General features: G+C 40.3%; 1 protein-coding gene across 5 annotated transcripts in view; it reads right to left on the bottom strand.

Annotated features, from left to right (window-relative positions):
• ANO6 (anoctamin 6) overlaps nt 1-22934 on the bottom strand; it is a 235661-nt gene that overhangs the window by 56995 nt on the left and 155732 nt on the right. For all 5 annotated transcript variants that reach the window (XM_086399802.1, XM_086399801.1, XM_086399803.1 and 2 more), the window contains 5 exons: nt 19339-19404; nt 18280-18567; nt 17949-18062; nt 14660-14775; nt 7565-7699 (listed from right to left, as the gene is read on the bottom strand). In XM_086399802.1, coding sequence (XP_086255928.1) covers nt 7565-7699; nt 14660-14775; nt 17949-18062; nt 18280-18567; nt 19339-19404 — 719 coding nt within the window. The remainder of the gene's footprint in view (nt 1-7564; nt 7700-14659; nt 14776-17948; nt 18063-18279; nt 18568-19338; nt 19405-22934) is intronic.

Consider the following 22934-nt stretch of genomic DNA (forward strand, 5'->3'; position numbering starts at 1 on the left):
AACAAGGTGCAGATACCCAAATAACACAATCAGCTATATATTACTATATTGTAATAGGTTTATAATACTTTCACACAAATAAGACATAAAAAACAAACACAAAAATAAAACAAAACATTTTTAATCTTACAGTAATACAGTACAACAGCTGGCATACAGGGGCTGGCATCGAGTAAGCAGATAAAGAGACTGCACTACTGTACTTACTGTACTCTATACAGTACTGTAAGTACGGGAAAGTACTGTAAAGTACCCAAAAGCACCATCACTTCTAGACAACGCATGCCTGTGACAATGTATCCCAGACATGTTAACTAACTTACATGACTGGATATGCAAATGCACGTTTGCATCTTTGAAAGCTCACAATTTGAATGTTCATATGTAGGGGACTTACTGTAGTAAAATGGCAGATTTAACTCCAATGTAATGCCAACTTAATCAGAAAGTGAAGTGAAGTGAAGTCACTCAGCTGTGTCCGACTCTTTGCGGCCCCATGGACTATCCAGTCCATGGAATTCTCCAGGCCAGAACACTAGAATGCCTTCCCCTTCTCCAGGGGATCTTCCCAACCTAGGGATCAAACCCAGCGTCTCTCACATTGCGGGCAGATTCTTTACCAGCTGAGCCACAAGGGAAGCCCTAATCAGAAAGTACTTTGATGTAAATAAATTAAATATTCTAATCAAAAGACAAAAGGCAGAAATAAATGGAATACAGAATAGATAAGCAACAGAGAAAAATCAACAGTTGGTTCTTTGAAAAGATCAATAAAACTGACAACTTTTAAGCTAGACTATTCAAGAAAAAAAGAAAGAAGATTTAAATTCCTAAAATCAGAAATGAAAAGAGGAACATTACTATTGACATTACAAAAATAAAGAAGGCAATGTAAGGGATTACTGTTAATAATTATATGCCAACAAATGGAATAATCTAGGTGAAATGGATAAGTTCCTAGAAAAACATAAATGGTTGAAGTTGACTCAAGAAGAAATAGAAAACCTGAATAGATCTATAATGAGTTAAGAGACTGAATTAATAATCAAAGAAATGTCAAGGCCAATATAGCTTCACTGGTGAATTTTATCAGCCACTGAAAGAAAACTGATACCAATGCTTCACCAACTCTTCTAAAAATAAAGGGGGTAGAAACCTATCTCAATTTATTCTATGAAACCAGTATTACACCAATACCAAAACCAGACAAAGGCATCACAAAAAAACTACAGACTACTATTTCTTATGAATATAAATGCAAAAATCTTCAACAAAATATTAGCATATCAAATCCAGTAAATCAAATCAAGTGGGCTGTATCCAGGAATGCAAGGATTGTTCACTGAACAAAAACAAATTTATATAATATGCCATACTGATAGAATAATGGATTAAAAACAATGAACAGAAGAGAATGTCCTCAGCTCAATAAGGGGAAAAAAACACACATAGCAAAGATTATACTTGACGGTGAAACTCTGAACAGATTCCTTCCAAGTTCAACATTGTACTAGAGGTTCTATTCAGGGCAACCAGGTAAGGAAAATAAATTAAAAATCTCCAGATTAGAAAGAAATAAGGAAAATCATTTCTATTCCAGATGACATGATATTGTACATTAAAATCCAAAGAAATTTACCAAAAATCTGCTAGACTTAATAAGTCAGTTCATCGAGGTTATAAGCTGCTGCTGTTAAGTCACTTCAGTCATGTCTGACTCTGTGCGACCCCATAGACAGCAGCCCACCAGGCTCCCTCATCCCTGGGTTTCTCCAGGCAAGAACACTGGAGTGGGTTGCCATTTCCTTCTCCAGTGCATAAAAGTGAAAAGTGAAAGTGAAGTCGCTCAGTCATGTCCGACTCTTCGCGACCCCATGGACTGCAGCCCACCAGGCTCCTCCGTCCATGGGATTTTCCAGGCAAGAGTACTGGAGTGGGGTGCGATTGCCTTCTCCGGAGGTTATAAGACAAATCAATATATTAAAAGTAATTATATTTGACTTTTTTCTTGTTTCTTGAGGTATGCCTGTATTGCTATGAGCTTTCCCCTTAGCACTGCTTTTACAGTGTCCCATAGGTTTTGGGTTGTTGCATTTTCATTTTCGTTAGTTTCTATGCATATTTTTTATTTCTTTTTTGATTTCTTTTGTGATTTGTCGATTGTTCAGCAGCGTGTTGTTCAGCCTCCATATGTTGGAATTTTTAATAGTTTTTCTCCTGTAATTGAGATCTAATCTTACTGTATTGTGGTCAGAAAATATGCTTGGAATGATTTGCACCTAGATGTCCATCAGCAAATGAATGGATAAGAAAGTGGTGGTACATATACACAATGGAGTATTACTCAGCCATTAAAAAGAATACATTTGAATCAGTTCTAATGAGGTGGATGAAACTGGAGCCGATTATACAGAGTGAAAGTAAGCCAGAAAGAAAAACACCAATACAGTATACTAATGCATATATATGGAATTTAGAAAGATGGTAATGATAACCTTGTATGCCAGATAGCAAAAGAGACACAGATGTATAGAACAGTCTTTTGGACTTGGTCGGGGGGGGGATGATTTGGGAGAATGGCATTGAAACATGTATAATATCATATAAGAAATGAATCGCCAGTCCAGGTTTGATGCAGGATACAGGATGCTTGGGGCTGGTGCACTGGGATGAGCCAGAGGGATGGTATTGGGAGGGAGGTGGGGGGGGGATTCAGGATTGGGAACACTTGTATACCTGTGGCAGATTCATGTTGATGTATGGCAAAACCAATACAATGTTGTAAAGTAATTAGCCTCTAATTAAAATAAATAAATTTAAATTAAAAAAAGTAATTATATTTCTATACATTAATGAATAATCTAAAAATAAAATGAACAAAATAATTTCATTTACAGTAGCATCAAAAATAATAAAAATACTTAAGATTAAATTAGAGAAAAGAAGTGTGAAATATATATACTGAAAAATACAAAATATTGATAAAAATTAAAGATGACCTAAATAAATGGAAAGCTATTGTGTGTTCGTGAATTAGAAGCCTTAGTACTGTTAAGATGGAAATAGCTCTCAAAGTGACCTACAGATTCAATGCAATTCTGGCTTTTTTGCACAAATGAGAAAGCTGATTCTAAAATTATAGAAATGCAAGGTACCCAGAAAAATCAAAGCAATCGTGAACTTATTAAAAAGCTATAACAATCAATATAGTGTGGGACTTGCATGAAAGACTGCCATATGTATTGACAGAAAAGAATTGACAGTCCCTAATAAACTCATGTTTATGGCCAATTATTTTTGCACTTTATTAATACTTTGTACTAGTAATTAGTAATTAATACTTTGGCCACCTGATGTGAATAGCTGACTCATTAGAAAAGATTCTGATGCTGGGAAAGATTGAAGGCAAAAGTAGAAGAGGGAAGCAGAGGATGAGATAGTTAGACAGCATCACTGATTCAAAGGACATGAGTTTGGGCAAACTCTGGGGGATAGTGGAGGACAAGGAAGCCTGGTGTGCTGCAGTCCACGGGGTTGCAAAGAGTCGGACATGACTTAATGACTAAATGACAATAACAATTTTTGACAAGGGTGCTAATGGGGAAAGATTATGTTTACAAAAATGGTGCTGGAACACTAGAATATACACCTGGCAAGAAAGAAAGTTGAATCTTTATTTTATACAGTTTACAAAAATGAAATCATAGACCTAACACTAAAAAAAAAAGAAACTTTCAGAAGATAAACACTGAGAAAATCTTCATGACTTTGGCTTACCAATGCTTTTTAAGATATTACGGTAAAAGTACAAACAACAAAAGAAAAGTCTCAGGTAAACTGGACTTCATTAAAATGAAAAGCTTTTGTGTTTCAAAGGACAACATCAAGAAAGTGAAAAAGAGTCCATGGAATACAAAAAAATATGTGATAAGGGGATTTTATCACAGTAGATCAGTTGGTAAAGAATCCACTTGCAATGTAGGAGGCCCTGGTTCAATTCCTGGGTGGGGAAGATCCTCTGGAGAAGGGAATAGGCTATCCATTCCAGTATTCTTGGGCTTCCCTTGTGGCTCAGCTGATAAAAAACCCACCTGCAATGTGGGAGACCTGGGTTTGATCCCTGGGTTGGGAAGATCCCCTGGAGAAGGGAAAGGCTAACCACTCTAGTATTCTGGCCTGGAGAATCCCATGGACTGTATAGTCCATGGGGTCACAAAGAGGTGGATGTGACTTTCACTTTCACTTTTTTACCACAAAATACATAAAGAATACTTAAAACTCAACAGCTGTACTGAACACTTGTAAGAGATACAATGGCAAAATAAGCACATGAAAAGATGCTCAACATCACTGGGAATTAGGGAAATACAAATCAAAGTCAACAATGACATACCACTTCATACCCATTAGAATGATACACACACACACACATACACATTTACTTGTTTGCTTATTTATTCAAAATTCAGCAATAACAAGTGTTGATGAAGATGTGGAGAAATCGGAATACTTATTCATAGCTACTGGGAATGTAAAATGGTGCAGCCACTTAAAAAAAATGCTTTGGCAGGTCCTCAAAATGTTAAATCTAGAGTTATCATATATCCCAGCAATTCCATTTTTTTATATATTCTCAAAAGAATTGAAAAAATATATTCACACAAAACTTGTACATACTTGTTCATAGCTATTCATCATAGCTAAGAAATGGAAACAACCCAAACATCAATTGATGGTTGGATAGATAACGTGGTATATCCATACAATGGCATATTAAAGTAAAGTGAAGTGAAGTCGCTCAGTTGTGTCCGACTCTTACTGACCCCATGGACTGTAGCCTGCCAGGCTCCTCTGTCCATGGGGTTTTCCAGGCAAGAATACTGGAGTGGGTTACCATTTCCTTCTCCACAATGGCATATTATTTGACCACAAAAGGGAAAAGAGTACTGATCCATGCTATATCATGAATGAATCTTGAGAACACTGTGTTCATGCATGCAAAGCTGCTTCAGTTCAGTTCAGTTCAGTCACTCAGTCATGTCCGACTCTTTGCGACCCCATGAATTGCAGCACGCCAGGCCTTCCTGTCCATCACCAACTCCCGGAGTTCACTCAAACTCACGTCCATTGAGTCGGTGATGCCATCCAGCCATCTCATCCTCTGTTGTCCCCTTCTCCTCCCGCCCCCAATCCCTCCCAGCATCAGAGTCTTTTCCAATGAGTCGACTCTGCTTTAGTAGTGTCCAATTCTTTGCAACACTATGAACCATAGCCAGCCAGGCTCCTCTGTTCATGAGATTCTCCAGGCAAGGATACTGGAGAGAGTTCCCATGCCCTCCTTCTGAGGATCTTCCTGACCCAGGGATCGAACTCACATCTCTTACATCTCCAGCACTGGCAGGTGGATTCCTTACCACTAGCACCACCTGGGAAGCCCCCTTGAAAATGTGCTAAGTGAAAGATGACAAAGATGGCACCACATACTGCACACGCAGTGTGGTTCACTTATAATGAAATGTCCAGAAGAGGCAAATATGTAGAGACAGAAAGTAGATTAGTAATTGCCAGTGGCCAAGGGAAATAGAAGTTAGGGAATGACTTCTAAAGGATACTGGTTCCTTACGGGGTGATGAAAATGTTCTAAAATTAGATGGTGGTGAGGGTTACAGAACTCTGTGGAAGTACATCAAACCACAAATTGTAAACTTTCAAAGGCTGTATTTTATGGTATATGAATTATATCTCAATAAAGTTGCTATTTTAAAGTATGTATAAGCTTTAAGCCTTTTATGGAAGAGGAAATACCTACAGTATCTTCCACTTATGCACAGATATTTTCAAAAGCACACAAAATTATATTTTATAGGGGTAAAAGTACATATGAAAAAGAACATACAGTGTATGATAAAAATAAAAATTTAGTATAGTTATTATTTCCAAAGTGGAAAGTGAGGGGATACAATTGAGCAAAGAACTTCCTGGGTAACAGTTATGTTTTCTTCTTAAACTGGGTAATGGATTATTCTTCCTTACATCTTAAATCTATCTTCTATTCTTGTGAATCTACTCAGTTCATAATAAAATTAACTGTAAACACATATAGGAAGTATGTGGGGTGACTGTATGGTGACTTAATAAAATAAATTATAATGAGAACCACCACCATGCAAGAACTATATAAAAATGCTACTTTTTCACTCTGAAAGCTGAGATACCTTTTTTTGGTTGGAACAATGGAGAAGCCAAAGACAAAATCAGGGAAAAAAATATCAACATTCAGCCTTTAGCTCTAAACTCTTTTTCAGTGAAGAGAGACAAGTACTTCAAGGACCACCTGCAGCTTTCAAGCTAACAGCCATAATGGGCACCAACACTCAGAATCCTTTGTTAAATAGAATGGATAATTACGCCTGTACATCAGAGCTGCCATGTACACTTCTGCCTCTGGAGTCAGGCTCATACGCTGCAGGCTAGAAAAATTTGGTCATCAGCTTGTCACTGTTGCCCAGAAATTCTGATCTGGCTGTCACACCTGGATAGAGGCCAGAGGAACAAGAGAAAAGGCCTGGTTCAGTGCCACACCCATTCTGGAGGTTGAGGTCACCAAAAGCAAAGGACCAGTAACACACTTCAGATCAGAGATGGTGAAATTCAGTGTTTTGGCATCCACATGTTTCCCTTCACACAGTATAGCTGGTATTTTAGTTTCAACGTCAAGCACAAACTCATTCTTTATTACTTTTTTACCCCTCTAACACTGTGGGTTTTTTTTTTTAAAGTAAACAAAAAGTATCATTTACTCGAGTTTTATGATATATACTTAATATATACAACAAAGTCATAGACTTCCCTGTGGTCCAGTGGTTAAGAATCTGGCCACCAATGCAAGGGACATGTGTTGCATCCCTGGTCAGGGGAGATTCCACATGCCAAGGGGCAACAAAGCCTGTGTGCCACAACTAATGACGCCTCCATACCCTAGAGTCCGTGTTCCATGACAAGAGAAGCAAAAGCGATGAGAAGCCTGCAAACTGCAACTAGAGAATAGCCTCCACCTGCTGCAATCAGAGAAAGCCCACGTGCAGCAACGAAGACCTAGTGTAGCCAAAAATAAGTAAATTAAATAAATCTATAATAAAAAAGAAGTAATTTCTAAAAACCATAGAAACAATGGTTTTACCAGTTTTGCCATTGAAACCCTGATGCAATCAGAGCTGCTCTAGGTTCACATCTGTAGGGCTCAATGAAGCATTCCTCAGGGGGCCAAAAGTTCAAAGATGTTCCTCTCTTCAAACCTCCTTTCTTTTTCAAAGTATTGCCTTAAAATCCTGGAGTGTTTCCTAAGGGTAACAGTCTTGTCAGAGGCTGGGCTGCATTATCTAAGAAAAAACTTTTTTTTTTTCCATTTCACTTAGTTATTATGCTCATGACAAAAGAGATGTATCATCCAAAGCATAAGTGTTCTGTAATGAGTCTTCTTTTACTAAAACAGTCTAAGACCCAGAAAATAATTTTATGTCTAAGCAGCTTTTCAGCACGGTAACAAGGAACAGAGAGAGGTTACCTCCATGTACAGTTATCCTCAGTAAAATATCCATAGAGAAAGCAAGCCACTCCCACGATGGCTGCCAGGAGAAGCATCTGAGTGTAATAGCCCAGCCAGGCAAAATAGATCCCGATCTTCTCTCCATAATATTTCCTGAAGGAAGACAGAAGTTATTTTCAGAGGAGACATATGATCCATCTGCAGCTTTATCCTCATATTAATTTCTGATTATAAATAAAGGGGGCTTTAAACTTAAACCTCTGACTCAATGCACATTTAAAAACATATCCATTTTCGTAGCAGGCCCCCGGTTCTACTGTGAAATAAGACGTAGTTTACATATTATGGAAGTACTGACCACTGGTTAACCTCCTGCGGCAAAGTAAACTAGAATAACACAAAGAGGGGAAATTGCTGAATATGGAGCAGATAGAGGATATTATCATCACTCTTCATAAAGACTGGCAGATCTGGTAAGTTTCCCCAAAGATTATTCTTGCCATTTATGAAACGAATGAACATGAACCGTTTGTTCAAACCTGTTTTTGCTTTATTTTGAGAACTTTCTTGGAGCACATGTAATGTAAAATCACAAATAATAAGTAAATGCCAATAATAATAATACTAACTATGAGTGGAATGTCTCTCTAGCCAAACTATTTATAAAACTCCTTTCGAGAATGGGAAAGGGCAGGATGGATATGACTGAGTAATCTACTGTCCCGTATTCTTTGTATGCAGCATTTCTATTTTTCCTAAGTTTTAAAAACTCTTCAATGTTTTTAAATTAATCTGGAGTAAATGGAAGAGAACAGGTAGTCAAAATAAAAAAAGAGGCAGGGCATGAAACAGGGCCAGACTGTTCCTGAAAGGGAGACAAACACAGACAGGCAGAGAAAGGGTTTAGGGATGAGGACAAAGCAATAAGATGGCTGTTTAGGCAACTCTGGCATATACCCTTCCTTGACTCACTTTTCACTTCTGGCTCAGTACAGCCTGTAGATTGGTACAACCTGTAGATTGCCTTAGCTCTGAGGCCTCTATGAGACTTCTGGCTCAGTCTGACACTGAGCTGAGCTCGGTGGGGACTGAGCTCTGAGAACAGCCTGGAGTCTGGAAGACTTCACAGAGGAACATCCCTGAGCTGGACCAGCCCTCACAGGGTAGTTCTGAGACCAGCTCCCTGGTCAGAGGCCTGGGCGTGGGCCACATCCATGGGGAAAAGGAAGGGCTGAGACCGAGATGGGATCACGAGCTGGGAGGAATGCAGTGCGTCCATTCTCATGTGACTGGGCTTTGTGGTCTGGCTCATGGGTGGCAGGCAAATGACAGCTCAGGAGATGGTGTCTGGGAGAGACAGCGGGTTTGAGACATTTTGGACTCTTGGCTATTAGGCTCTTTGTAATACATTTCTATCAAACATCTGCCCTGGAAATGCCACAGTTAAAATTGGAAAGAATGCTAGAAGTTGCCCACTCGAACTGCCCAGTAGTAAAAACACCCTGCAAGAGGGCTGGTCACTCTACTTGGATATCTACAGTGACAGGGGGTTCAGGACTTCCCATGGCACCTTTGTTACACTGCTTAGACAAGAAGCTGAGAAAGAATTTTTGAATCCTAAACAGAAAGCCTGTCTCCTGGTTCTTGTTGAAAGGCTGGGGAAAATGAGGATCCCTTCAAATGTAATATCCTCTGATCATTATCTTTCTCTGCCCCAAACATCCCAATTCTTAACACCAATTTTTAAAAATTCAGCTTTGGTTTTAAAAAAATCAAAGCTATAACTATACAGTCAATAAAGAGTCAGTTCTAGAACACTAGGTATAAAAAGCAGCAGCCCTCAAGAACCACTCCCATTTCCTGGCGAGAAGTAACCACTTTCACTTCTTATAGCTGACTCTTAGAATATTTACCTCCACTTCTGTAAATAATATACTTGTAGTGTAGTTCATAGGAGAAGGCAATGGCACCCCACTCCAGTACTCTTGTCTGGAAAATCCCATGGATGGAGGAGCCTGGTAGGCTGCAGTCCATGGGGTCGCTCAGAGTCAGATACGACTGAGCGACTTCACTTTCACTTTTCACTTTCATGCATTGGAGAAGGAAATGGCAACCCACTCCAGTGTTCTGGAGAATCCCAGGGATGGGAGAGCCTGGTGGGCTGCCGTCTGTGGGTCGCACAGAGTCGGACACGACTGAAGCAACTTAGCAGCAGCAGCAGCAGTGTAGTTCACTGACTTCTCGGTTTTACACATCACCTCCTGATGCTTTACTTTGGATGAGAATTGAGCTCTCTTTCAACCCCCGTCTCATCTACACACCCATAACTCCTTTCCTGCATCCTCTTGACATAGTTACAATATAATTTTGGTTAGAGTAATAGCCTTGCTTTGCATTATTAAGATGCCATAAAGACTGTTCACAGCTGCATCAAGTCATCTGCTGTGCTTACTTTCTCTTTTCTGCACAATATCTCGTTTTCTCTGGAGTTAATAATTGTCTTGGTGGTTCACTGTTTAGTTTTCTGTGTACTTAGCAACAATTCAACCCCAGACTTTCCTTTCAGGTGTAACTTTCTCACTGCTTTCTAACACATAAGTCAGTCTATCAATTTCATCTCCTTGAATTAATCTCTTCAGTCTCCTGCCACCTGGATTAATGGCTTGCTAGTAGTCCTGCCACAGAGCTGTTACCTGGGCTCTCCATGCCCCTCTTTTAGCTGGAAACCCCCATTTATTGAACCCATGTATTTCTCTTTCTGAGTGGAGTACCTCTGTACTTCCTGCATTACTTTGCACATTTAAATTATGAAAATTTCCTCACACTGAATGAAGAATTTGGCCATATATGGGACAGTGAGTTAAAAAAAAAATCATCTTCCTTGGCAATATGAAACTGTTGCTCTCTTTTCTTGTACCTTGAAGTGTTGATGCTGAGAAATTCAAAGCTATTCTGAGTCTTGCTCCTTTGTATGAAGCCTGATTTTCTTTCTGGAAGCTTGCAGGACCTTCTCTCTGCTCCAGTGTTTGAGAGGTCACATTTCAGTGACTTGATGGCTCCCTGTCCATTCTCCAAGCTGGGTGCTCTGCATGCTGTGTCCACACAGAGACTCAGGGTGCTCAGTTCTTCAGTTCAGATATTTGTCTTGAAATATTTCTCTCATTTCCTCCTCACATTTTCTCTGGTCTTATTTTTAGCATTCTTATTTTTTGTTCATTGTGCATCCTGGACTGATTTTTAAATTTTTATCTTTTCCCCTGTGTCTTCATATTTTGACTTCATGTTTGGTACAATTTCTTCAACATCATTTTTTAATACTGCTGCTGGTTTTTTTCCCCCCATTCCGCTCATTTTTGATTCCTAAGAGCTACATGTTACTCTCAGAATTATCCTTTCTTCACTTTTCTTTAAACTAGAACCCTGTTTTTGTATTGTGGATATCATGTATTCTCTTAGCACTCTGAGTGAGTGTTATAGGAAACTTGCTTTTTTTTTTTTTTTCTGTGCAAGGTCTGTTTCCTCCAGGTGTTTTTTCCAGTTTGCTTGACTTGCTTTTTGGGAAAGAGTTCATTTTCCCTCTGCTAATCCCTGGGAACCAGAGAGGAAGGTTTAACATCCTGAGTGCTCAAGGGGTTACTAATGGGAAGTGTCAACTGCAAATTGACACTTGCCATTGGCTCTTGCCATCTACCTCTACAAGGATTAAATCATGCAGCTGCTGATGTTTGGCATCCCCTGAAAGGTGCTCAGGGTAAAGAGCAGAAATGAGGCACTCTGTGCTCTGAGGAAAACTGGCAGAACAGGTCTTCAGATAGTTAAATCTTTTCAGAAGCTGATTTTATGAGCTCAATTCTTATATCTCCTCATATCTAGAAAAGCACTAAAATTCTTCATGGTGAAGATGTTTCCTCATGACTAGCAGAAACATTCTGCAAAAAAGATATGTGCTTGACTGCATGTATTCCCCCTTCATCAAAATCACATATATATATATGGACCTCTCCCACTGCCTCTCTGGAGCAGTTTCTCAGAGCTGAGATGCTGTCTCTGGGCTCATTTTGCCCCAAATAAAACTCAACTCCCAACACTCATGTTGTACATTTCATTTTTAAGTTGACAGAAGCATCAAAGGGGACAGGTGGACCAGGGGCAGGGAATAGTTAAATGTATTTTCCTTAGCAAAAGGTACTTAAAATCCTGGGGAAATTGTTTTCTTCATAGAACCCCTGCCCCCAAACAAAAACCCATAAAGAATGATTAAAAAGCCATCAAACCAATCACTCTGCCAACAGATGCTATAGGTTTAGTACAAAATGAAAATAATGGAATAGAACCCTCATGTAAATATCAGCTTCAAATACTGACATGTATATAAACATCCTTTTCCAAAATTTTATTCTACAGGGTATCTGAGTTAATGAGAGAAACTGTCTCTTTATGATTCTAATCCAACTAGTAAATAAAGGAAGAAATCATACTCTAGTACTTTGGCTACCTGATGTGAAGAGCTGACTCACTGGCAAAGACCCTGATGCTGGGAAAGATTGAGGGCAGGAAGAGAAGGGGGCGACAGGATGAGGTGGTTGGAATCACGGACTGAATGGACATGAATCTGAGCAAACTCTGAGTGATAGTGCATAGGGTAGCCTGGCATGCTGAGGTCCATGGGGTTGGAAAGAGTCGGACACAACTTAATGACTGAACAACAACAAATGGCCAAATAAAATCCCCGAGGAAATGACAAATCTAGACAACATTCATTAATGGCTGCTACCATCACAGAAAAGATAGACAACCGGACATTATATACCTACTGACAGAAATACGAAACTCACACAAGTTTTCTTGTGCAAAGTTCAATCTCAATCAGATCAAGCCTTGAGATGAGGATCAAATGACTTCACTAAAGCAAATACACAGGACAGAGAAACAAGTAACACCTCAGGGGAGAATGAAATCAGCCAGATAGGAAACAGAGAAACAATTACGAGGAAAACAAGAAAGAAATTGGAAAATTATAGATTAGAAGCTATTTGAGAGATGTTACTTGCAACATCTGGACCTTGTTTGGATACTGATTACAACCAAAAAACTGTTAAAAAATGTATTTTTGTGACAGGAAAACATGAATACTGATTATTTTACGACTTTAAACAAAAGGAGTATTCTGGTTATATTTAAAAGAGATCTTGTCATTCTATCAATGAAATGTTATGTTATTTGGAGTTTTCTTCAAAATGACCCAGTAGGAGGTAGAAAAAATGATGAAACAACGGTGACTATGAGTTTAGAATGTTTGGAGATGGGTGACAGACACAGGCAAACTTGCTGTATAATTTATTCTCTCTACTATTGTATATGTTTAAGACTCCCCTTGTGCTCAGTCAGGTCCGACTCGTTGTGGCCCCATGGACTGCAGCTTGCCAGGCAAGAAATTTTCCAGGCAAGAACACTGGAGCGGGTTGCCACTTCCTACTCCTGGGGATCTTCCTGACCCAGGGTTCAAATCCATATCTCATCTCCTGCAGTGGTAGGCATATTCTTTACCACTAGCACCACCCGGGAGGCCCAAAATTTCCCTTAATAAAACGTAAAACAAAATGAAAATTCTTCAGTGTTTTAAAATTCTCACTTTTAAGGTTAAGAGGTTTTCCCCAAGTTCAGGTGGACAGGCAATGAGACATCATGGGAAGAACAGGCACATGGTTCCGGGCCCACCTTGACCCTCCTCTTCTCCTCATGCCACATATCCAATCCATAACCATGTTCTGTCCACCTGACTCCCCAAACACCTTCCATATTTGCCCCAGGACTTCTCATCTGGTTTGTGCTAATAGCCTCTTACTGGCTTTCCCTGCTCCCTGCCTCCCCCATCACTTAGTCTCCATAGTATCTTTGCAAAATGTGAGTGAGATACAATTACTGAAATGGTTAAAATATTGCAGCAGTTTTTCACTGCACTTGTCTACACTCCTTTCCACGTTCCTGATACCCTTCTAACCTTGTGAGTCATCTTTGTCTTTCCCCTTAGCACTGGTTTTCACCATTTCCTCAAGCTTAACAAGTGCTTTTGTGCCTTGAGGCCTCTCTTCCTGATATGACTTTTTCCCAGATCCTTAAAATACTGGGCTTTTTTTTTTCCCCCCACTAGACAAATCTCAGCTCACATGCCAGTTACTCAAAGATAACTTTCTTGATTCACTTTCTTCCCCACTTCCCAGTTCCTCTCCATCTCATCACTGTGTCATTTTCTTCATTTCACTCAGAAATGTTGTTTACTTATTTATGTGCTTAGTTGTTCTTGATCTATTTTTCTCCAACAGCCTTGCCCAAGCAACGTAAGTTTCTGGAGAGCAGCCGACACTGGTGCTTTGAGAAGATGCATGCTGGACATTACGTTCCTGTGCTATTGGAAATGGTACCCAATAGAAGATACAGGAAAGCAGTGAAAACTGGCATCTCTTATCATGGCTCAGGTCGTAAAGAATCGACCTGCAACGCAGGAGACCCATGTTCCATCTCTGGATCAGGAAGATCCCCTGGAGAAGGAAATGGCTACCCACTCCAGAATTCTTGCCTGGGAAATCCCATGGACAGAGGAGCCTGGCAGCCTACAGTCCATGGGGTCACAAGTCAGACACAATTTAGCAACTAACCACCACCATCATACAATTTAAGCTAAATCTAACAATTACTCCTGTTTAATGAAGAATTTGGTGGGTCTTCGGTCCCAGTTCCTGGGAGGTAACCTCATATGCCTTGGAATTTCCCAAGATAAGACTGACTTCGTTATTCACGGTGGACCCTAAATAGTTTGTGCTAATGAGATGATTCAGGATGTGGACTGGCCAGGCCAGAAAGACCAATCACATGATTGGAACCATGTGATATTGCAGGACCACTGGGAGAAAAAGGGGCTGGAGATCAAGCCATGTGGGCAGTGACTCAATCAATCATGCCTAGCAATGAGGCCCCAATAAAAATTCTGGGCAACAAAGTCCAGAGCTGCAGCGAGCTTCCCTGGCTGGCAATACTCTTAGAGGACTGTCACACTTGAAACCACAAGGGCAATCCTGAGCCCTTCCCACTGGAGTGCTCATTACAACAACTCACCTGATAAGATCCAAGGGCTGCTTTTTGTATATGCTTCGAGGATGAGCCCATTCCCTGTACAGAAGGTACCGCTCATTGGGGCAGCTGAGGTCCTCTGATGGGGTGCTGAAGTTGCACTGGGAAGAAGCAGCAAAGAAACGAGCATCACAATCGGTATGTGTTTGCATTTGCATGTTCTGTTGGCTAAATGTGGCCCTAACATGTCACAGTCATTTGTAAATGAGGGGTCTCATTTGCTGGAACAGACCGGGCCCCTCTGTCCATGGGATTTTCCAGGCAAGAGTACTGGAGTGGGGTGCCATTGCCTTCTCTGGGAAATACCATGTAGTCCTTAGGAATTCTCAACTGGGAGTAATACTAATGCCTGGAGGGCCATTTGTGAATGTGGGTAGAAAGGAATGCTTGGATGTTACAATCCCAGGGACCACCGCAGGTACCTTGTGAGAACCCCAAGGATACTTAATGTACTGTAAGTGGACCAGCTCTAAATAATGAAAACCTGGGCTAGCTCAAGGGCCCAAACTCTCATGGCAGAGGAACGCCTGACAGCCCAGTCCCCTCCTTGGACACCGAGAGCAACCAGCTGTTTAGTGACGGCATCAGTTCTAAAACCCAGGCTTTTTTGTCCCTCAATTCAGCAGTAATTCTGTGAAAATACAGAATATAAACAACAAAAAAAGCCTGATGTGATGTTATACATTTAGCTTATTCAAGAAACCAAACTTCCTGCCTCTGCTTAAATGCAATCTCTCTTCTTCCCACCTCACTCACCTTCTTTCCCTCATACTAGAATCAGAATTACCTGGCTCCACCACTTGCTAGCTGGATGACCTTCTGGAAGTCAGTTAGCCTCTCCATTCATCAATTTCCTCATCAATAAAATGGGGATAATAATTCTACCCACCTCAAAGAGTTGTTAAGATGATCGACTCAGCCACAGCAATGTTCAAAGTCCCTGGCATATAATAACTACTGACAGATGTTATTATCAACCAGAAAATTATTAATATTAAAGTTTTAACATAAGTCCTGACCTCTACTTGCCTGCCTTCTAAATACCTCATGAGATCATCCCTTAACCTGGACGTGGGACCAGCGCAATTACAGGAAGATTTAGTGGAAAAGAACTGGGCATGGGCAGATGTCCACTGAGTACTACAGAGCCTTGACATCCCATACTGATAATCACGACAGCTATTTGCAAGTGTACCCAAGTTTATATCATGCTCACTGCTAGTTTTGTTGGTGCACAAATATAAAATACACGGACTGTCAGGTTGGACTGCTCTGTTGGGTCTTTTAGCAGGAAACTCAGCATCTGCTTCCCCATCCAGCTCCCAGTTCTCTGTGCATGCGTATCAAGGAGCATGCCTGCTGTTCCAGTTTTATTATCTTACACAGTACATTTCAATACTGTCTTCATCCACAAATACATGTATTTCACAGTAGCGATTATCAATGAGTCTTTGCTTTGTTTGGCCTTTTAGTTCAGTTCAGTCACTCAGACTGACTCTGTCAGACTCATGTCTGACTCTGTGTGACCCCATGGACTACAGCAGGCCAGGCCTCTCTGTCCATCACCAACACCCAAAGTTTACTCAAACTCACGACCATTGAGTCAGTGATGCCATCCAACCATCTCATCCTCTGTCGTCCCCTACTCCTCCTGCCTTCAATCTTTCCCAGTATCAGGGTCTTTACAAATGAGTCAGTTCTTCGCATCAGATGGCCAAAGTATTGAAGTTTCAGCTTCAGCATCAGTCCTTCCAATGAACATTCAGGACTGATTTCCTTTAGGATGGACTGGCTGGATCTCCTTGCTGTCCAACGAGTTTTCTCAAGAGTTTTCTCCAATACCACAGTGCAAAAGCATCAATCCTTCAGTGCTCAGCTTTGTTTACAGTTCAACTCTCACATCCATACATGACCACTGGAAAAACCATAGCTTTGACTAGATGGACCTTTGTTGACAAAGTAATGTCTCTGCTTTTTAATGCTGTCTAAGTTGGTCATAACTTTTCTTCCAAGGAGTAAGCATCTTTTAATTTTATGGCTGCAGTCACCATCTGCAGTGATTTTGGAGCCCCCCAAAAATAAAGTCTGACACTGTTTCCACTGTTTTCCCATCTATTTGCCATGAAGTGATGGGACCAGATGCCATGATCTTCGTTTTCTTAATGTTGAGCTTTAAGGCAACTTTTTCACTCTGCTCTTTCACTTTCATCAAGAGGTTCTTTAGTTCTTCTTCACTTTCTGCCATAAGGGTGGTGTCATCTGCATATGTGAGGTTATTGATATTTCTCCTGGCAATCTTGATTCTAGCCTGTGCTTCATCCAGTCCAGCATTTCTCATGATGTACTCTTTGGCCTCAGAGATCCAGATAAACTGATAGTGAATATAACAAAGTAACAGAGCAATATAAAACAGGATTTTATTTATTTTAATGACAGACTTTTAAGAGCTTAGGTAAAACATCCTTGCATTTATAGAATCATTAAGCTTCTACAGCAGTCACATTTTAAAATTTTCATTTCATGAGTGATCTTATCAGCTAGAGGAGTGCTCTTGAATTTGAGGAGTTGCTGTCATCTCAGTATGCTGTCCTTAAAAAATGTCAACACTCTGCTGTATTGCCATCCTGACAAGAACCCTGACAGATGCCTTTTTAGAAGCCCTGTGATATTCCAGGACACAGTTTGAAGATGGTTATTTCACAGAAGAAAATGCCTGCCTGAATTCCAGAAAATGGTAAATGAAATGATCTAACATATTTTTCTTACAAAGAACCAATACTTTTCTGGTTGATAATAATATCTGTCAGTAATTATGAAAACAGCTGACAGATATATAGTACTTATTATGTGCCACGAACTGTTCTAACATCCATGTGGATGAACTGATCCTCATAACAACTCTACGAGATAGGAATTATTATTATCCCCATTTTACTGACGAGGAAATTGATGAATAGAGAGGTTAAGTGACTTTCACAAGATCCTCCAGCTCGAAAGGTGTTTGAGTCTGAGTCTATGCTCTTAATTGGTCCACACATTAACTCTGGGAAATGCTGTCTATTCATTCGTTCACTCATTTTAACTAAGGGTTTTTCCCTGTGCCTGGGATTCAGCAGTAAACAATACAACACGATTCCTGCCCTAAATGAACTTACAATCTTGCAATATGTCCTCTTCATTTTACCAAGGAAGAAACAAGTTCAAGAAGGTTAGCCTTTCCCTAACATTAGAATACATTTTAGATATTTTATTTCATTTTTGCCATTTGACTTACATCATGGAGAGGGAAAGCGGCCTTGTAGATTCCAGAGTTTACGAGTTTGTTAATCCCAAACTTTTTAACATTGTCCCTTACTTGGTACATTATCCGAGAAAGAATGAAGTAAACCTAAAAAAGATTCCAAAATAGAGTGTGTAGTTTATACAGTGTAACTAGCCAATCATTGCTTCCTGTCCTAACAGGAATCTGTAGGTGTATTACTTTTCTTTCTTTTTTTGGGGGAGCTTATAAAACCCAAACCAAACCAACCAAATTAAACCACTAATTATTCAACAGTAGGTTTTAAATCACCCCAAGACAGCAGCTAAATTGGGTTTAGACTTACAATGCGGCTTCTGGTGGCTGGATTGAAGAATGTGTCTCTATCTTGAATGTAAAAGTCATTCATGCGGTTCTTCTCAAACGGGGCAGTGAAAAACTCTTGCTCTGGCTTGATGATACTTTCATCCACTTGGAGGAGTTTGGTAAACCAGTTGAAATTATCAAAGGCTGAGGACCGGGTTTTCAGATCATTGGGTTTCAGAGGCAATTTGATGTGCATTATCTCTGCATAGGTACATAGCACCTCCCATGGGGCATGTACTTTTACAAATACAAGCTTGTCATCCACAAGCTATATTGAAAGAATAAGCATACAAACCAGGAAACCAAATCAACTACTGATATTTTCACAAATTTAAAACAGATTATTCTTATGTTTTAGTTCTTTCATAAAATCACCAGTATTTTAGATGAAGAAAAGCAAATGTGTTATTAGTCCAAATTAGTAACTAAACATAAAAACATTATATTGTAGTGTTATTGTAATGACAAGTTTTAAAATTTCTTAGACCAAGGAGAAGGCTGTTTAATTTATTATATATCTGTTCAATGTCATTATGTGATCATTAAAAAGGATTTAAAAGAACTATATTTATTAATATATAAATGCATTTATTATATGATAAAGAGAGAAAAGCAAACTTTAAAACTGTGAAATGATAATTTCCTTTTAAGGGAAAAACGTATATATTTGAGTAAAAGAACATATTTAGAAGGACAAGATTATTTATGGATAAAGTACAGATGATTTTCAATTCCACTATTCTTACATTTTCTAATTTTTGGGGGGTAAACTATCATTTGTATTATATAAAAATCTTTAAAAAGGTTCTATTCATACATAGATTTATTATTAGATTCTTTGGCTATTAAGAAAGATCCATGGTTTTTATCAGCAACAAACATATACTCTATAGTGCAGATTCTGACTGACTCCCGTCCCAGCCTGCAGTTAAGGCGTGGCTGGGGTTACATGTTTCAAATGCCTTTCCAGCACTCTGAGTGACAGGCTAGTTCCCAGGAGCAACAGTCAGTTGGCGGTTGGAAAGGGTCTGACACTTACGGATCTGGTTGCTTCTAGCTGCAGACCATCACAGATGAGGTTAGATTCATATGCTTGCCTTTTTCTCTGCCAAAAGAAATTGGAAATATGTTAGGCCTTCAGTTTTACTGGGGCGGGGGCGGGGGGGGGGGGACCTATGTGTTTTTTTAATTAAAAAAAAAATCAAACCAATTTGAACTTAATGAAGAGATACATTTGCTCAAAACAGCACAGAAGCAACGGAGGTGCTCTGTCTGTTGGCGGCGTGTGAGTTGAGACTCCTCAGAGGCAATGCTGTGGAGGATAACTGGATTCTCCTGCGACTCTGGAGGACCCTTGGTTGTCCTGTAGGTTTCTGGCCACTTGAGGTACATAAAAATCTCCAGCTTTGGCACAATTTCAAAGACTTTTTTTGGCTTATGACAGATTGTATACATAAGTGGAGGTTTTGGAGTCCCGCTCACCCATGGAATATACCAGAGTTACAGTCCAGATCTGACATTCTAGATTATTATAATTTTGTTTCTACATCAGACATTGAAATAGTTTGGTTTTGGATGTATATATTTCATCTTTACATGCCTTGACCAATATTAATAAAACAACACACAATTTTGGTAAAAGGTAAGAAATTTTTCTCTTTGTAAGATTGAAATGTTAGTGAAGCTATAAAACACACACCTAAATCTACAAAATGAACTGATAATACATCTGACAATGTTACAGGGCCATTTATATGAACCACATAGTGAAACATATCTCAACTAAGATGTTAAAAACAGAGGGAGTAAAGGAAGAATATATTTCTAAAAAACAAAAACAAAACCACATAAAATATAAACTAGAATTTCCATCTTTAGTAATCACAGGAGGTGAACTAGACCAATTCTCCCACTGAAGACAACTAAAAATGCTGCATTAAAATCAGTTTTTAACTTCAGCAGTTAACAGGATAGAGAGGAATTACTGGGCCAATGTTCTGTATCTAGTGGGTTGGGCAGTCAGGCCACTGTGCCCATGCTTTGCCCACTGTGGACGGGCAGAGAGGGAGCTCAGCTGCTGTGCCACATACAGCACCTAGAACATAGAAAGCACCTAATAAATTAAAGTGGATGCTGCATGTAAAAAGGTCCAAGGTGAAAAAATACACCTGGCATTTGACTTAATGTGAGTGCCAGTGGAATCCCTAATATATTTTGTGGAAGTATGAGAAACAGAATATTGCTTTATTTTCATATATTTAAAAAAGTTATATAGTATTAATACTTACTGTGCCAGACACTGTTCTAAGAACTTTACAAATATAATACGTTTGTTACACATGAGCACAAAATAGTCACTTAGAGAAAAACATCAAGTGCTATACACAAATAAGCCAAACTTATTATTAGGAAAGGCCAGTGAGATGAGAGCTAGGGGGTGAGATGGGGGTGTGGAGGTACAGCTTTCCCATTGTTCCCAGCAGGTGGCTGCCCCCCTGCCCGCCTCCCACCCCCTATCTCTGCAGTGCACTCTGCTAGGATTTTCAGTCTTCTCTACCCCTCATTCACCATCTGTCCACGTCAGTTGGGAAGGTGGTTCAGACCCACTCTGCTTGGTACCCAAGCAGTATTTCTTCACCTTAGACTCAAACCCTCATACTTCAATTCCTGCATGGCAGCCCAAGCATTGTTCCAGATGGAGTCTTTCTTTACTATTGTGTAAAAGCATTTCTGGTCTTTCCAGCCACACCTGACAGAGTACTCAGCAGGAGTACATGCCCAATACATGTTTGTTGAAAGAATATACTCAACAAACATTAATTTGTTCTACAAACATTTCCTGAGAGCACTCTTCAAAGTGATGAAGATTCAAAGAGGAATCTGAAATGGTCTGCTGCAGAGGATCTACAAAGTCAGCAACCAGGGATCTAGGACTGTGTCCAATACAAAAGGACTGGAACACTCATTCATGGGTCTAAGGCACTGTAATGGACACCCGTCATTCTATATAACCACTCAGCATTTCCACTCCCGCCAGAGCCCCACGTCCCCTACAGTGAATAAAAACAGACACACCTATTCCTTGTCTCCCATGAGTTCGCTACTGGCAAGTGAGTAGCTATTAAGCAGACCACTTAAGACTCTAATCAGAAGCTGGAGATGCAAAGAAGTCAGGCCAAGCAGAACTCCTCCTGAGGCGGCTGGGAGAATGGGAGCCAGTGACAGCAGTGGCAGAGGTCTCAGCAGGAGCTTTCGGGGAGGACTGCTGGTCAGAAGTGACCAGAAGCAGTTCTGGACTGGGGAGCAACCTTGCTTTGTCGCAGACCAGCTGTGAAATGGAATTTGGAGCACTGACTCTGGCTGCCTCGTCTCCAGGTTTTGTTTGTCTGAGTCTTCCAATGAATCTGTGAGCTCCCTAATATTCTTTACTAATAGACTCTTTGTTTCTTTGTCTGCTTAAATTAGAGCTAATTTCTGTTACTTGCCAGCAAGAATCCTAATAGGGTAATAACGATGAACTAGGGAAAACCTGTTAGGCTAAAAGCAAAATCACTGTGCGGTATAGGGAGGGGTGTTCTGTGCAGACCGGACACTCTGACTTCCTCTCTTTCTGGGGAGATGCCTCAACCTGAGGTTGTACAAATGGCGACCCAGCTTGTCCCACTAGAGGTCATAAGTAGAATTCAACTGTCTTCTGGAGTCAGGCAGCAATAATTTCAGTTAGGATGTGAAAGCTCAGACTCAAGGCTTTTAGCTCACATGAACAAATGTCCTTCTAGTTAGATGACTAGGTGGTTGCTGTTCAGTCGCTCAGCCGTGTCCGACTCTTTGCAACCCCATGGACAGCAGCACTCCAGGCTTCCCTGTTCCTCACAATTTCCCAGAGTTTGCTCTGACTCATGTCCATTGAGTCAATGATGCCATCCAACCACCTCATCCTCTGTCAACACTTCTCCTCCTGCCCTCAATCTTTCCCAGCTTTTCCAGTGAGTCAGCTCTTCCCATCAGGCAGCTAAAGTACTAGAGCTTCAGCATCAGTCCTTCCAATGAATATTCAGGACTGATTTCCTTTAGGATTGACTGGCTTGATCTCCTTGCAGTCCAAGGGGTTCTCAAGCATCTTCTCTAGCAACACAGTTTCTAGAAGGCTAGGAGAATCAGTTAAAAGGGCAGCTTCTTGGGTGGCTTAATGGGTGTGTGAACAATGAAGTGATGGTAGTAAGAAACCACATACCTGTGTTAACTCATAAAATTCCACAGTTCCCACCAAAAGCATACCGTGATGCACAACTGTCCCCTTCCTGGCCCCCCTCCTCCACTGGGGAGTGGCTCCAAAACTTTGAAGGTGCTCCTTGCATTCGACACTTCACTTCAGGACGCTTCAAGCGCTGTGGTCTCCTTCCTCAGACAAATGCAGCCACTCACAAAAAGTCCTGTGCATGCCGCCTCTCTTAGGAGGACACCATCTTTCTCCTGGGTATCAGGAGATCACACCTTTTTCCTGTTTTTCCTGAGTTTGCTTCGGCAATACCTTCTCTTTTCAGTCCTTTATCTTCATTGCTCTTATTCAGCAAACAAACACCTTAAATGTTTCTTTTCTTAAAGAATATAAAATCCTCCCTCAGGCCTGGCTGC

This window comes from Bos grunniens, chromosome 5 (genome assembly GCF_055505025.1).
Source record: "Bos grunniens cultivar Pamir isolate PY7600 chromosome 5, Bosgru_T2T1.0, whole genome shotgun sequence".
NCBI classification, from domain to species: Eukaryota; Metazoa; Chordata; class Mammalia; order Artiodactyla; family Bovidae; genus Bos; species Bos grunniens.